This window comes from Microtus pennsylvanicus, chromosome 13 (genome assembly GCF_037038515.1).
Source record: "Microtus pennsylvanicus isolate mMicPen1 chromosome 13, mMicPen1.hap1, whole genome shotgun sequence".
Classification (NCBI taxonomy): domain Eukaryota; kingdom Metazoa; phylum Chordata; class Mammalia; order Rodentia; family Cricetidae; genus Microtus; species Microtus pennsylvanicus.
Genome location: NC_134591.1, coordinates 55,480,728 through 55,494,324, shown reverse-complemented (window position 1 = coordinate 55,494,324; position 13,597 = coordinate 55,480,728). Strand labels below are relative to the sequence as shown.

At 42.2% G+C, this 13,597-nt stretch overlaps 1 protein-coding gene across 16 annotated transcripts in view; it reads left to right on the top strand.

Annotated features, from left to right (window-relative positions):
• Macf1 (microtubule actin crosslinking factor 1) overlaps positions 1–13,597 on the top strand; it is a 337,047-nt gene that overhangs the window by 108,795 nt on the left and 214,655 nt on the right. Inside the window, exon 1 of one of the 16 annotated variants that reach the window (XM_075946021.1) lies at positions 8,859–9,015. The exons of the other annotated variants lie outside the window; for them this stretch is intronic. Coding sequence (XP_075802136.1) covers positions 8,907–9,015 — 109 coding nt within the window. The 5' untranslated portion in view covers positions 8,859–8,906. Of the gene's footprint in view, positions 1–8,858; positions 9,016–13,597 lie in introns of those variants that run through there. 16 annotated transcript variants of the gene reach the window in all.

The following is a 13,597-nucleotide window of genomic DNA, read 5'->3' as shown; positions in this document are numbered from 1 at the left end:
CACAGGGGATCTTGTCTTTTTCTACTTTCTACTTTCCATGTAGCTTAGATCTGTGTAAGTCTCTTTTAGTGTCCTTATTGTTGTCTAAGTTTGCTAGCTCAGGATTCTTATTAACTAACTCTTATGTCTTAAATTAACCCGTTTCTATTCATCTGTGTATTGGCATGAGGCTGAGGTTTACTGGTAAGGATCTGGTATCTGTCTCCTTTGGAAACTATTCTGACTCCTCCTACTCTTTCTTTATATATCTCTTCCAGCCTGGCTATATTCTGCCCTGCTATAGGTCAAAGTAGCTTCTTTGCAATAAAACACACAGAGGAGAATCCCACATCAGGACTTGTTTTACTAATTGACATTTTTACCTTTTTCTGTTTCTGCATTGCTACCAACTGAAACTGGAGTGAATTCACTGCAATTCTAAGCCCTACAGTGGTTGAAATTATTTTATTACTATCTCTAAATAGTCACTATTTAGAGAACTGTCTGTTTTCAGGATGGGCCATGTGTTTTCCTTAAAACTGACACTGTTACCCAGATTTCCTTTTATGACTTGTTCAGTCATGGGCAGCTGGGAGGATACTCTGGGGAAGTATTACTCACCAGGCATGCCGAGTGGCCCTGACTGCAATGAGTTCCTGGGCTCTTCTGAGAGTGTGTCACCACAGCAGTGGAAGGGGTTGCTCAAGAAGGTCAGGGACAGTGACTGCACCTTCTCTGTCTGTTCTTTTTCTTGGAGGACTCATCACAGCCCAGACACTGGCTTCCACTGGCTTTCCGGTGATGCCGTTCTCATGAAAGGACTGTCACCGTTCCTCCTGTGCCATAGGAACATGTTAAGACAGGCTTGAGCGTGCAAGATCAAGGTTCTGTGTATATTTTACTAGAAGAAATGCAACAGACAGTTTAGTCTTCTGTATCTGTCTTTGTCCAGTAGGGGTCACTAGGGGTTTGGGCTCCAGATGAGACTCACTAAGCCTATGGTAGACCAGATTTCCTGTCTATCGAATGTTATCCCAAGTGCATTGGCACAGGAATAACACACATTTTATGCACACACATTAGAGCGTTAGCAAAAAATTGGAGCTTATAGTAAAAACTTTGTGAGTTTACTGAGTGTTTGAAGATCATTTATTCCAGACACCAGGTATTTCTGTTCTATTTAGAGATGAAGTTTTGCTCTGTTGTCTAAGCTGGTCTCCAGAACTCAAGTGAGCCTCCTGCTTCTACCTCCCAGGTGCTGGGGTTACAGGTGTGCTGGGGTTACAGGTGTGCTGGGGTTACAGGTGTGCTGGATGTGCCTCTCCAGATGCTTGGTAAAGAATGAAACCAAGGTGGAGAGAAATTGCTTTTGTTTAATTTCAGTTTCTTCCTTTCCTTTCCTTCCTTCCTTCCTTCCTTCCTTCCTTCCTTCCTTCCTTCCTTCCTTCCTTCCTTTCTTTCTTTCTTTCTTTCTTTTTTGTTATTTTGGTTGTTTGAGACAAGGTCTTGTTTATGTAGCCCTGGATACTGTGGTATTTACTGTGTAGCTGAGGCTGGCCTTGAACTCCCGATTCTTCTTATTTTACCTGCCAAGTGCTTGGATTACAGGCTTGTCTCCATGCCTTGCTTTGAGGAGTAGGTCTTTGAGAAATGGAGGAGAACGGACAAAGGAAATGCAGGAATTCTTTAACCTGGGTAGCTACTCTGAGAAAGTTTCTCTCCCCCCTCCCTCCCTTCATCCCTATTATGGACGCAAAACACAGAATGTAGGTAGCTTTGTCACGATCCCATAATTATGAATGAACTCACGGGGGAGCGCCTATTGAGTACATTTTATGTGGTGTTGACCCTTGAGTTCTGGGCAGGGTCATTAGGGCAAAGGTGTTATTAACTAGAAGCAGAGCCTGGTGGTAGACTCTCAAGAAAGAATGAAATAGTTCTAATGTGATAGATTGGATGTTTTTGTTTTTTTGAGAGAAAGTTTCACTGTAGCTCTGGGTGGTCTGGCACTCACTGTGTAGACCAGCCTGGCCTCTGTCTATTGGGATTAAAGGTGTGTAACAGCATGCCAGGCTTAGATTTGAGTCTTGACCAGGCTTAAGAGGTCAGCAGTTGGAAGGAAACTCACGGGTCTACCTTTGTTTTCATTGACAAATTCTTCCTTTTCATTTAGGGTTATTACCAGGGTCTGAAAAACTGTTAGGGACCTAAAATTAGCTGTTGTAGGCCAAAGCCTGGTTTCAATGGATAATTTGTGTACGTCTCGTGGTCAGCTGGGACTTGAACATCTCTACCTACTGTAGATACAGACCTGCCAAGTATTGTACTACCTTCTTGTGTTAAAGGTATCTCAGGACATCAGAAGTTTATCTTTAATACTTCCCTTTTACAGTAGAGAAAACTAAGGATTACAGAATGTAAGAATTGCTTCAAAGAAACACAACTAGAGATGAATCCAGAACTCAGTGATGGTGATGGTGGGTGGGGGCAGCATGCAATGTCTCATATAAGGAGGCTGGCCTCCAACTCAGTATGTAGCTAAGGGCTTTGAACTCTGGATGCCCCCTTCACAGCTTCCTGATACGTACAAGGGCCACCTCCCTCAGTATGAAGCCACAATTTGGAAGTAGATTTGGTTAACAGATCATATTAAAGTCTTGGTCAGAGGGAAATAGACAGACAGACAGACAGATTGACTGACTGACTGATAGAGACTGCTTTCCCAGGTCACCCCCACTTCATTTTGTACTCTGTCCCTCAGCTTATCATTTCTCTTATCTTTGCCTTTCTTAAGAGCCGCAACTGCTGAACTGGGCAAAGTGTCCAGAGCTTGGATGCCAGGCATAATCCATATCTAGAAAGAATTCCAGAAGTAGAATTTCTGAATTAATAGACCAGTTTCTCCCCCCCCCCCCCCTTCTCCATCTCTGTAGGAAGAGACTGCTTGTTGGTTCCTAGCCACCCGGCTAGCTTAGACCAGAAATATTCACACAGAAACTGTATTAATTAAATCACTGCTTGGCCCATTAGCTCTAACTTCTTATTGGCTAACTCTTACATATTAATTTAACCCATTTCTATTAATCTGTGTATCGCCATGTAGCAGTGGCTTACTGGCAAAGTTTCGGCATGTTTGACTCTGGCGGCTCCATAGTGTCTCTCTGACTTCTTCCCAGCATTCAGTTCCGTCTTCTCCACCTACGTAAGTTCTGCCCTATCAACAGGCAAAGGCAGTTTCTTTATTCAACCAATTTTATTTAACCAATAAAAGCAACACAGAGACAGAAGGACCTCCCACACCACATCTCTTCCTCTGGAACTCACTTTATAGACCAGGTTGGCCTCAAACTCACAGAGATCCACCTACTTCAACCTGAGTGCTGGGACTAAAGATGTGCCTGGCTTCGTTACAGCTCCAGGAAAGAGGAAAGCTTGCACATGTGTCCTCGGGGTCATCTTTCTCTAAGTTCCCAGGTAGATCTGAAAGTCCATCAGTAGAGGTGGTTTGACTCCTCACTTTGTGCTTATTGCCTGAGGGACCCGACTACTTAGAACTCTTGGAGTTGTCCCTGTGCTGAGGTGAATGGTTTTCTAGGTGCTGGTCCTCTAGTCTGTGAAGTAGGTGTAGTTTCAGAAGGACCTGAAGCTTTCATATTTGGGAATATTCCTGATTTGTTGGTCTCAGTTTTACTCTTTTGAGTTTGTTTCCCCTTATGCACCTCTTTCCTTCTCTCCGTCTGTCACTCTCTCCCTTCCTTCCATGGTACTAAGTCAAATTCAGGGCCTTGAGCATGCTAGGTAAGTGTTCTACCACTTAGCTCTTACATAGTAAGTGTTCTACCACCTAACTCTTATATAGCACTTTTTAGACCCTTTTGTTCAATAGCTATTTGCTCACTCCACAAATATCCAGTTATTAAGATTTTATGAAAAACACACAGGCATTTGTTGTCTATTTTACTCTTTGGGGGGTCTGCTACCCAACTTCCAAGTAAATCATACACCAAGACTTATTCTTAGTTATGAATGCCCAGCCTTAGTTTGACTTGTTTCTTGCCCATTTTTTCTCAATTTAAATTATTCCATCTATGCAGGGCAGTGGTGGTGTTGGCCTTTATTCCCAGCACTTGGGAGGTAGAGGCAGGTGGATCTCTGTGAGTTTGAGACCAGCCTGGTCTACAAAGGGAGTTCCAGAATAACCAGAACTGTTACACAGAGAAACACTGTCTCAAGGAAAAACAAAACAAACCAAAATCCCATCAGTCTTTGGCCTTGGGGCTTTTCTCTTTCTCTATTCCTGGCTACCTTTCCTTCTTACTCTGTGTCTGGCCCCTGATTTCTTCCTCCTCTTGTTTCTGTTTTTGTTTATACTATCTGCCTGCCAGCCCCGCCTATCCTTGCTCTTGCCTTGCTATTTATTATTCATTAGACCATCAAGCGTTTTAGACAGGCAAAGAATTACAGCTTCAAAGACTTAAACAAATGCAACATACACAAAAGTCACACACCTGAAAATATTCCCCAACAGGCATTCATCTAGCTTCAACAAAATCAAGGGGATGAAAAGATGACTCATTGATTAGGAGTACTTGCTGTCCTTGCAGAGGACCCGGTACTCACGTGGTAACTCACAGCCATCTGTAACTCTAGTTTAAGCTAATCTGATGCCCCCTTCTGGCTTTTTTGGGCCCTAAGCATGTATTCATGTATACATTCAGGCAAACACTCATACACCTTTAAAAATAACTTAAAGCAATCTAGTGAGGGATTAAAAGAATGTGTTCAACTGCATTATAAAGTCCTACATCATGGAAGACAGATGAAATATAATAAAATAAGAAAGGAAGAGGAGTTGGGGAAATTCTGTAGATATACTGGTCTTGATGATTACTAGAAATCTGATTTGTGTTCAGTGATTGAACGGAGAAATAGCACAATGCAAATGCGAAGAATATTGTAAAGCCAGGCAGTTTGGGGCTTAAATTTCTGGCAGGAAGAAACCAGAAACTTTAGAAGACATTACTAACTAAGTGTGGCTGGAGAGATGGCTTAGTGGTTAAGAGAACTTGCAGTACCCACATGATGGCTGACAACCATCTTGGCCAGCAGTAATTCCAGTCCAGAGACTCCAGTGCCCCCTTCTGGCCTCTACAGGCATTGCATGCATGTAGTGCACAGCATGCATTCAAACTTAAAACATTCAACAATGTAAAATCAAAATAAGTAAATATTTAAAAATTGCAAATAAGGAATGGAATATTCAAGATGTACTAGTCATTTTTTATGTACCAAAGAGATTAATCTTGTAGTGACTAAGGTCAGGGTTGGAAGGCGAGAGACTGGGATTAGGTAGGTTAGGTGAGGTTGTTGAGGTGATGAGATCAGATACCAGTTTTCCAAAGTTTTGTGCAGTCTGAGCAATGACAATAATGACCATTAATTATTGGGTATGTCAAGCACCTTGAGTGCATTAAGTCATTTAATCCTCACATAACTTTATTAAGACATGTTCTGTTATCATCATTTTCAGATAAAGAAGTAGAGGTTTCCTTAAGTTGAATAAATTACCCACAGGCACTAAATGCTTTATAGATGATAATCTAAATGTGAAACAGGCCCATTTGGCTATGAGAATGCTAATGTCTCAGGTTTGCCGAGTAAGAAATAGGAAATTTTTGTTATTTTATTATGTCCAATGAATTCTTGAGTATGTGGAATATTTGTAGATGTTCTAGGCCTTGGTGTTGTTTAGCATTGTTTCAGTATCACGGAGATGGTCATGGATGTCTCCTAATTCACTTGTGTGAAGATCACATCCTCTGCCCTTTGACAGTTAGATGCCAAGTACTCACAGGAGAGTGTAGGCCACAAGAGTTTTAGGGCTACACCTTGATGTCTGGATCCTGACAGCTCCAGAAACCTAAGGTTTCTAGTTCTCTCTATAATACACCTTTCTTCTACTAAGTTTATTCCTGCAGGTAGATTTGGGTGTGGATGTGTGCTTTGGTGGTTTAGGGCCCTGTCCTTTTGCTGTTAGGTAGGAACATTCTGGGTGCTAAACATGACATTTAGTGACTTGTTCTGTGTATAGTGAATGATATCTAAAAAGAAAACTAGCCTCTCCCTTCTGCCAGCCTCTAACCACTTCCTGTAAGTGACGGAGCACAGATCTCTCATTTTCACTAAGTGATATATCTATTTTATTTTCTCAAAGGCTGTTCCCCTTTTGCCTTCACAAAAATATACACATATATGCTTCGAAAAGCTGCAGACTGGAGGATTCTACCTGCTGTGTGCAGAGATGTCATGTATCTAAGGTAGACTATATCCTTCCCAGGGATAGCATAAAGATGAAATGAAATAACATATGGAGGTTTTTGATGTGTTGTTTTGTTTTTGAGACAGAGTCTCAATGTATATCCCTGACTGGCCTAAACTCACTATGTAGGGCATACTAATCTTGAATTCACAGAGATCTGCCTGCCTGTGCTGGGACTAAAGGTTTGCGCCACCACCCCTGGCCCTGATGCAGCTTTATAGTAGCTGCATAATAAATGTTAGTTTTCCTTCCAAGCAAATCCATTTATGGACACCATAGCTGAGGAGTTTCTCTGCTTGCTTCCCCACTGTGGGGGAGCAGCTCTCTTTGTATCCAGGGCATCTTTATTTAAGGCTGGGTTTTTTTATTGAGTGAATGAAGCTCTGTGAACCCCTACTTTTTAATTGAATGAAGTGCTCTGTTTTAGAGAAAAAGGGAGCACAATTCAATTTCACGGTACTGTGCTATTGATTTGTATTCTTCAGTGTTTATGTCTTTAACAAACACTGTTATGTTCATTACATCGCACATGCTAAGAAGAGTTCTTTTTTGCTAACACATCTCTCTCACTGCAAGACTCCTTGACAGAGTTGTCCTCACTTGTCACTGATTCTTCTCTTTCCATCTGCTCTTGGTTTACTCTGATTGGGCATTTTCTTTACTTTATCAATACTTCCCTTATGAAGAACTTAGTGACCTCCACCAGTTGACAGTCAGTTTCAATCCTCACCTGCTCCTGGGACAGCATGCCCCTTTGGTTCTCCACTTCTGATGCCTCGTTTTTTACAATCTCTTGCTGTTTTTATTCTTTCACATCTCATGCTGGAGGTTTTCTAGGGCTTAACCCTTGATCTTGATCTTTTCCCTCTTCATGTTTACTCTATAAATGACATCATAAAGTCTCCTGGGTTTTAAGACCAAGTGTGAACATATCTGAACTCTAGAATAGTATGTTCCATTGTTTGTTCAATGTTTTATTTCAGCATCTAGTTGGCATTTCAAAACTACTATCCAAAAGGCCATTTTTTTACACATTTGCCTCCCATACAGTGAACAGCCAGTCACAGCTACCCGCCAACCCTGGAGCCTCTGCTTCCCAGACAGCCTTCAGCTTCTCAGCCAACACCCTGGTCTTTTCTCCCTCTCCCACCATTCCCTCCTTTCTTTTTTGTCAACAAACCCTGACAGCTGAAATTCTTATTTATTTTATTTGTATGGATGTTTTGCCTGTATGTTCATCTGTATCATGTACATGTCTGGTGCCTTCATGTTAGAAGGCGTTGATTCCCCGAAACTGAAATTACAGGTGGTTGTGAGCCATCATGTAGGTGCTGGGAACTGAACCCTAGTTCTCTGCAGGAGCAGTCAGTGTTCTTAACCACTGATTCATCTTTCTAGTTCAGCTTTTTAAAAATTATTTTATTATTTTCTCACATCTATGTGTGTGTATGCTACATGTGTACAGTGCCCATGGGAACTAGAAGAGGGCATCTGATTTCCTTGGAGCTAGAGTTCTGGTGGTTATGAACCGCCAGATGGGGATACTGGGAACCAAATTTGCAAGAGCAGTATACTCTCATAACCACTGAGCCATCTATCCAGCCCTGTATCCCTGCTCTTCCTTACAGGCATGAAGCGCCACGTTAGGTGGTGAAATACAGAGGCGCACACAATTGTAGATGATGCTGGATTAAAAGCTCCTATTGACTTCAGTCCTCCATCAAAACACATTGTCATCTTGGGCAATAGATTAAAATCTTTCCCTTTTACCAGGGAAATAATAGAGCAACAGATATGTAAAGCAGCCCCTACCATTTTTTTAAGTAAATAGGATCTCACTCCATAGTCCATGCTGACTGCAAACTCCTGATCCTTCTGTCTTGGTGTTCTGTGTACTGACTACATGACAGCTGGTGATAGGTCTTTTGTTGTTTCTCCTCAGCCCCCAAAACTTGTAGAGCAGTTTGCTCCGCTGGATGCCCAGTCCTCAGGTCTGTCTGTCAGCTGGGGTCTGTGTGCATCCTCCTTCCTGTGCTCTTCTCTAAAGTTGTAGCTGTGGAAGGGTTGCTGTCTGTCTGTGCCAAGGCTCTCCTGTCCTTTGCCTCCTCCCTGCAGGAGTTTCTCTAGTGCTTCTGTGACTCTTTCCTTCTGCCTGCATCCTGAAGTTTGGCATTCCAACCAGGCAGGGAATGGAAAGTTCAGAGTGTGACGTCCTCTGGTCCTGCACCCTCCCTTCTTGTAGAAGGGTCTGAGGTTTGTTTAAGCTGGCCAGAGGATGCCAAAGATAGAGGTTTGAGTCAGCTTGACATTGACTTAGGCCTCCTTTTTACTTTTCTTCCTCCTTTCTTTTCCCCTCCCCCACTGACCAGTTGTTTCCTGGCCTTTGTCTGAGACTCACTGTGCAGTTTTAGTCCCAGTCTGCCGCTGTTTGCTGAAAACAGGCAGAGGCGAGATGGAAGAAGCTGCCAGAAGTTTCTTACTACGTTAAACCCAGGCATCTGCCTCTGCCGCTGATAGTGAGGAACAGCAGTAACCTCAGGAGAAAGGCATCCAGGGTCAGCACTGGGCTCTGCCTGTGGCTAGCAAGAGGAGAAACACAGTCCTGGAAATGCCTCTTTTAGATTCATCTTATTTGCCGCCAACCATCTTTATTTTGACTCACATTCTTGGAATTGCTGGTGTTCTGTACTGGAAGAGATGTGTCAGAGACAGAGCAGGTAACTTAGCGGTGCCTCTCTTCTTTAATCTTCAACGGGGCTCTGAGGGTGAGGTGGATGCCGGAGGTCTTCCTGCTCACTTGTTTTTCTTAAAGGGCCAGTGCACCCTTCTGCCAGTGTGCTGTGGGGGGTTGGGGGCAGGGAGGGAGAGACAGACAGGAAGAGAGATGCACGCACCACCCCCCACACACACACGGTTGGGGGGCTGGGGAGAACATCAACTTAGGAAATGGCTGTTCTGGGTCATCCGGGATCCAGACTCCTCCTTCCTGTTCTGTGACACTGACCGAGGTTGCTGGACGGATGAGATGATGTCTGGACTCACAGCTGAAGGGAAGCGAGCACTATTCTAACATGTGTCCTGCTTCAGAGGATCAAGTCCTTTCTTACTTTGTGTTCTCAGTCTCCAAGTGGAGTTTTGGAGGCCTGTCACCATCTTCTGAAGTATGATGGGATTGGTGTATTTAAGACAGAGGAGGGTCAGGAGGGTCAGTACAAGAAAGGGTTTTGTGGTATCTTTCCTGAGATACAGTCTATGTTGTTCTTTGATGGAAATGATGCTGTTCCTTTTGCGGCACTTCACAGTCTAGCTATACCTAAGCCATAAATGTTAGGAAGTTTGAGCTTGTTTTCCCCAGGAAATCAAGCTCTGATAATTATGGCACTAGAACTCTCTCTTGCTGTTAGTTATATTATACATTGATTTCTAACTGCCACCTGTACAGCTGATTCTGAGATGCTATAGGTGAGCATTAGAAAGCTTAATTGTCCTGGAGTATATACCCTTGGACCTCAGTGCTTTTAATATTGTCCCTGTTACCAGCTCACTACCTTTGTGCTAGACTATTTAGATACTTGTTACTGGTCTCTTATAAGCTAAGATGGGGACTTGGTGACCTATTACTTATCTTTCTATTAAAAGTTCACAAATGCCTGACGGAATTAGAATTAGATGCAGTCATTGCCCAGCGTCCTTTCCAGTAACTCCCAGAAAAGCTGTTGGCTAAGTATTCAGGTTCAGTATGTGGCTCTATCAGCAGAAACAGAGACATTTACAATTATGTGTACTTGTATGGTGCTGTGTTTAAGGGGTACCCCAAAGTGACATTCCTGTATTTGAGCTTAGAAAGAGATGGGTGGTGGAGTCCCTTGCACACACCTGCAATTCTAGCACTGAGAAAGCTAAGGCTGGAAGATCTTGAGGTCAAGACCAGCCTATTACATAGGGAGATTTTGTCTCAAAATAACCACAGAAGCAGGATTTGCTTAGTATGAGTCCCCTGGGTTCAGTTCCCAACACTGCAAAACAGAAAGAAAAGGGTGGGCAATGTTTGAACCTGCGATTTATCATTTATAAAAAGAAAATAATGTTTAGATGGAGTCTGCTGTTTTCCCTTCTAGTGCATTATGGTAATGAGATTGGCTAATGGCTTTAAAGTTTATCTTTAGTATAGGATGTTCTATGGAATTTAAGAGCCATCGACTCCTTTTTAAGTACTTTCATTTTTATGTTTTAAAATATTAACTTCACTAGCAACAATAAAGTACATTGAAATTAAAAGAAGATAAATGCCTTCTAAAGCCTTTTATTAGTGAAATGGCTTTGACCCTAATACCTATATTAGGGATGCACTGTGTTTGATTTATCCTTAAAATTAGATGATGGTGACTTTTTAGTTGGAAATAGTGGATACCAAATCATACATGGAAGTACTTAGGGGATTCTGAACCAATTTTATTATCATTTCAATTTTAATGTGTATTTTGTCTGTTGAAGTGGTTTTTGGAAATAATGCGTACACTCTAATTAGTAGTTGCCAAATGAACATAACCAGACTAAGATTTCTTTACCATCCCTGTATATTTGTATTGCTCATAAATTGTATATGTGTGTGTGTGCGTGCGTGCGTGTGTGTGTGTGTGTGTGTGTGTGTGTATATATGTAATGATAAACAGGAAAATTCTTGTTTTCTGTCTCTGGTTGAGATTTTAAAACCCTCCTGCTTCAGCCTTCAAGTGGCGGGATTATAGGATGTGATACCACATCTGCCTGAATATTGTCTTTTTTACCTGGTCTGTTTTTGTTATTTGATTAGAACATATGGAACGTGACAGACAAGGCTCAGTTGTGAGTCAGGTGTTTAACCGTAACCGTGTGGGTGACACACTGCTGTAGTCTGTGGAGGGTCTTGCTCTTCTTGTCTCTCTTTATTCGTATTTCCACAGTGTGAATAATGGGCATGGTTTTAGCTATTGAAGACATTGAATTTTATTTTATTTATTTATTTTTTTGAATTTTCGAGACAGGGTTTCTCCGTAGCCTTTTTGGTTCCTGTCCTGGAACTAGCTCTTGTAGACTAGGCTGGCCTCAAACTCACAGAGATCCACCTGCCTCTGCCTCCCGAGTGCTGGGATTAAAGGCGTGCGCCACCACCGCCCAGCTAAGACATTGAATTTTAAAATATATTTAGTTATTTGAAGATTTTATATTGGTTTATTTTAGAGAAATGGTGATAATGTTTATTTCTGTTTTATTTTATTTGTATGAGTGTTTTTCCTGCGTGTATGCATATATACCTTTTGGTGCATGCTTAGTGCCCTTGAAGGTCAGGTCATTGGATCCCCTGAAACTGGAGTATAGATTGGTGGGTGCTGAGGATGAAACCTAGGTCCTTTGCAATAGCAGCAAGTGCTCTTTACCACCAAGCCATTCCTTTAACCCTATGTTTGTTTCTATTTATTTGTATGTGCCAGTCTTAAAAGTATTGAGTCTTAAAAAAAAGTATTGAATCTTGTCAATAAAACACAACATAGAAATAAGCCAGATACTGATGTTACTGAAATTCCCCAACAATCAAAATTATCTAGTTGGTGTCATCATTTTGCTTTAAAATAAGTAATGTGCCAGGTGGTGGTGGCACACTCCTTTAATCCCAACACTTGGGAGACAGAAACAAGCGGATTTTTGTGAGTTCGAGGACAGCCAGGTCTACAAGAGCTAAATCTAGGACAAACAGGGCTGTTACACAGAGAAACCAGAAAACCCTGTCTCAAACCCCCACCCCCAAAAGTAAATCTAAACACATAAACTGACTTATGTTATTTGTTTATGTTTTATATGATGAACTCAATATGCCCCCCTCCTTTTAGTTTTTTAAGATAGAGTCTCATTGTCTAGCCCAAGTGTGCTTTGAACTATATACGATCCTCCCAAATGCTGGGATTATAGGCGTGTGCCACCAGGGAGAAAGAGTGTTGTGAGCTGAGTGTGGTGGTACAGGCCCATCTCTGAGTTCAAGGCTAGAGTTCTACATAGAGTTAGTTCTAGGATAGCCAGGGCTACATAGAGAAACACTTCCTTTTTCAAAAACCAAACCAACCAACCAACAAATAAACAAAAAAGGCTTTAATCTCAGCACTCAGGTGGCAGAGGGAGGTGGATCTCTGAGTTTGAGGCCAGCCTCTACAGAGTGAGTTCTGGTACAGCCAGAACTACACTGTGACAAAAGTATTACATCAGAAATGCGTGTTGCTGAATGGCTAGTTGGTAAAGCCCTTTCAGCACTGCAATCCTGGGACCCCATGTTCTGGCAGAGCCTCATTGTCTGGGTAGGTATTTGTTTCACACACCCTTAGAGTGGATAGAATGTTAGGTTTTGCTTTAAAGATGGGCAGGGTCCATATATATTAACAGATCCAGTGTCCTACTTAGTTTTACATTTTTTTTTTCATTAAGACATTTGTGATAGTTTGAATGAGAATGGCCCCATTGGCTCATATTTGAGTGCTTAGTCTCTAGATAGTAGAAATGTTTAGGAAGGCTTAGGAGGTATGATCTTGCTGGAGAAGATGTGTCACTGGGATTGAGTTTTGAAGTTTCAAAAGCCCAAATTAGGCCAAGTCTTGTTTCCTCCCCCTCCTCTGCCTGCAATTTGCAGATCAGAGGTGAGTTCCTAGCTACTGCTGCAGCCATGCCTGTCTGTCTGCTGCCATGCTTCCACCATGATGGTCATGGACTAATCCACCTAAGTGGATTAGTTTATTGTTTTTACTTTGAAAATGTGATGCCCTATGTGTTCGTGGTGTGTGTGTGTGTGTGTGTGTGTGTGTGTGTGTGTGTGTGTGTGTGTGTGTACGTACACGCATGCATACCAGAATACAGCAGAAAGGTGGGGAAGAAACCACTGGGAGTGAGATCTGGTTATAGAATGCAAGGCCCTAGATTTAGGGCCATATTCTCAAGTCACCATTTCTTAGGAGATGTAGACAAGATATAAGAAGGCACTGGCAGTTTGTAAACATTCAATTAGCATTTAGAATTTGAAATATTTTCAAATATTTACATTTTAAGTATTTAAATATGAACTGCCAGCACTTACGTATCTTCCTGTTCTCAAATTTACTGCTGTCTTGAGTCTTCTGTTACTCCTCTACTTCTGTTGAAACTGCCCCTACCCCCACTCCACTTCATCCTGTGTCCTCATGGGAGCCCGGATGATCTCCCTAGCATACAGAGTTGGGCTGAAGATGGCTTGGTGAGGCAAGGCACTTGCCATGCAAGACTGGTGGCCTGAGTTCAGTT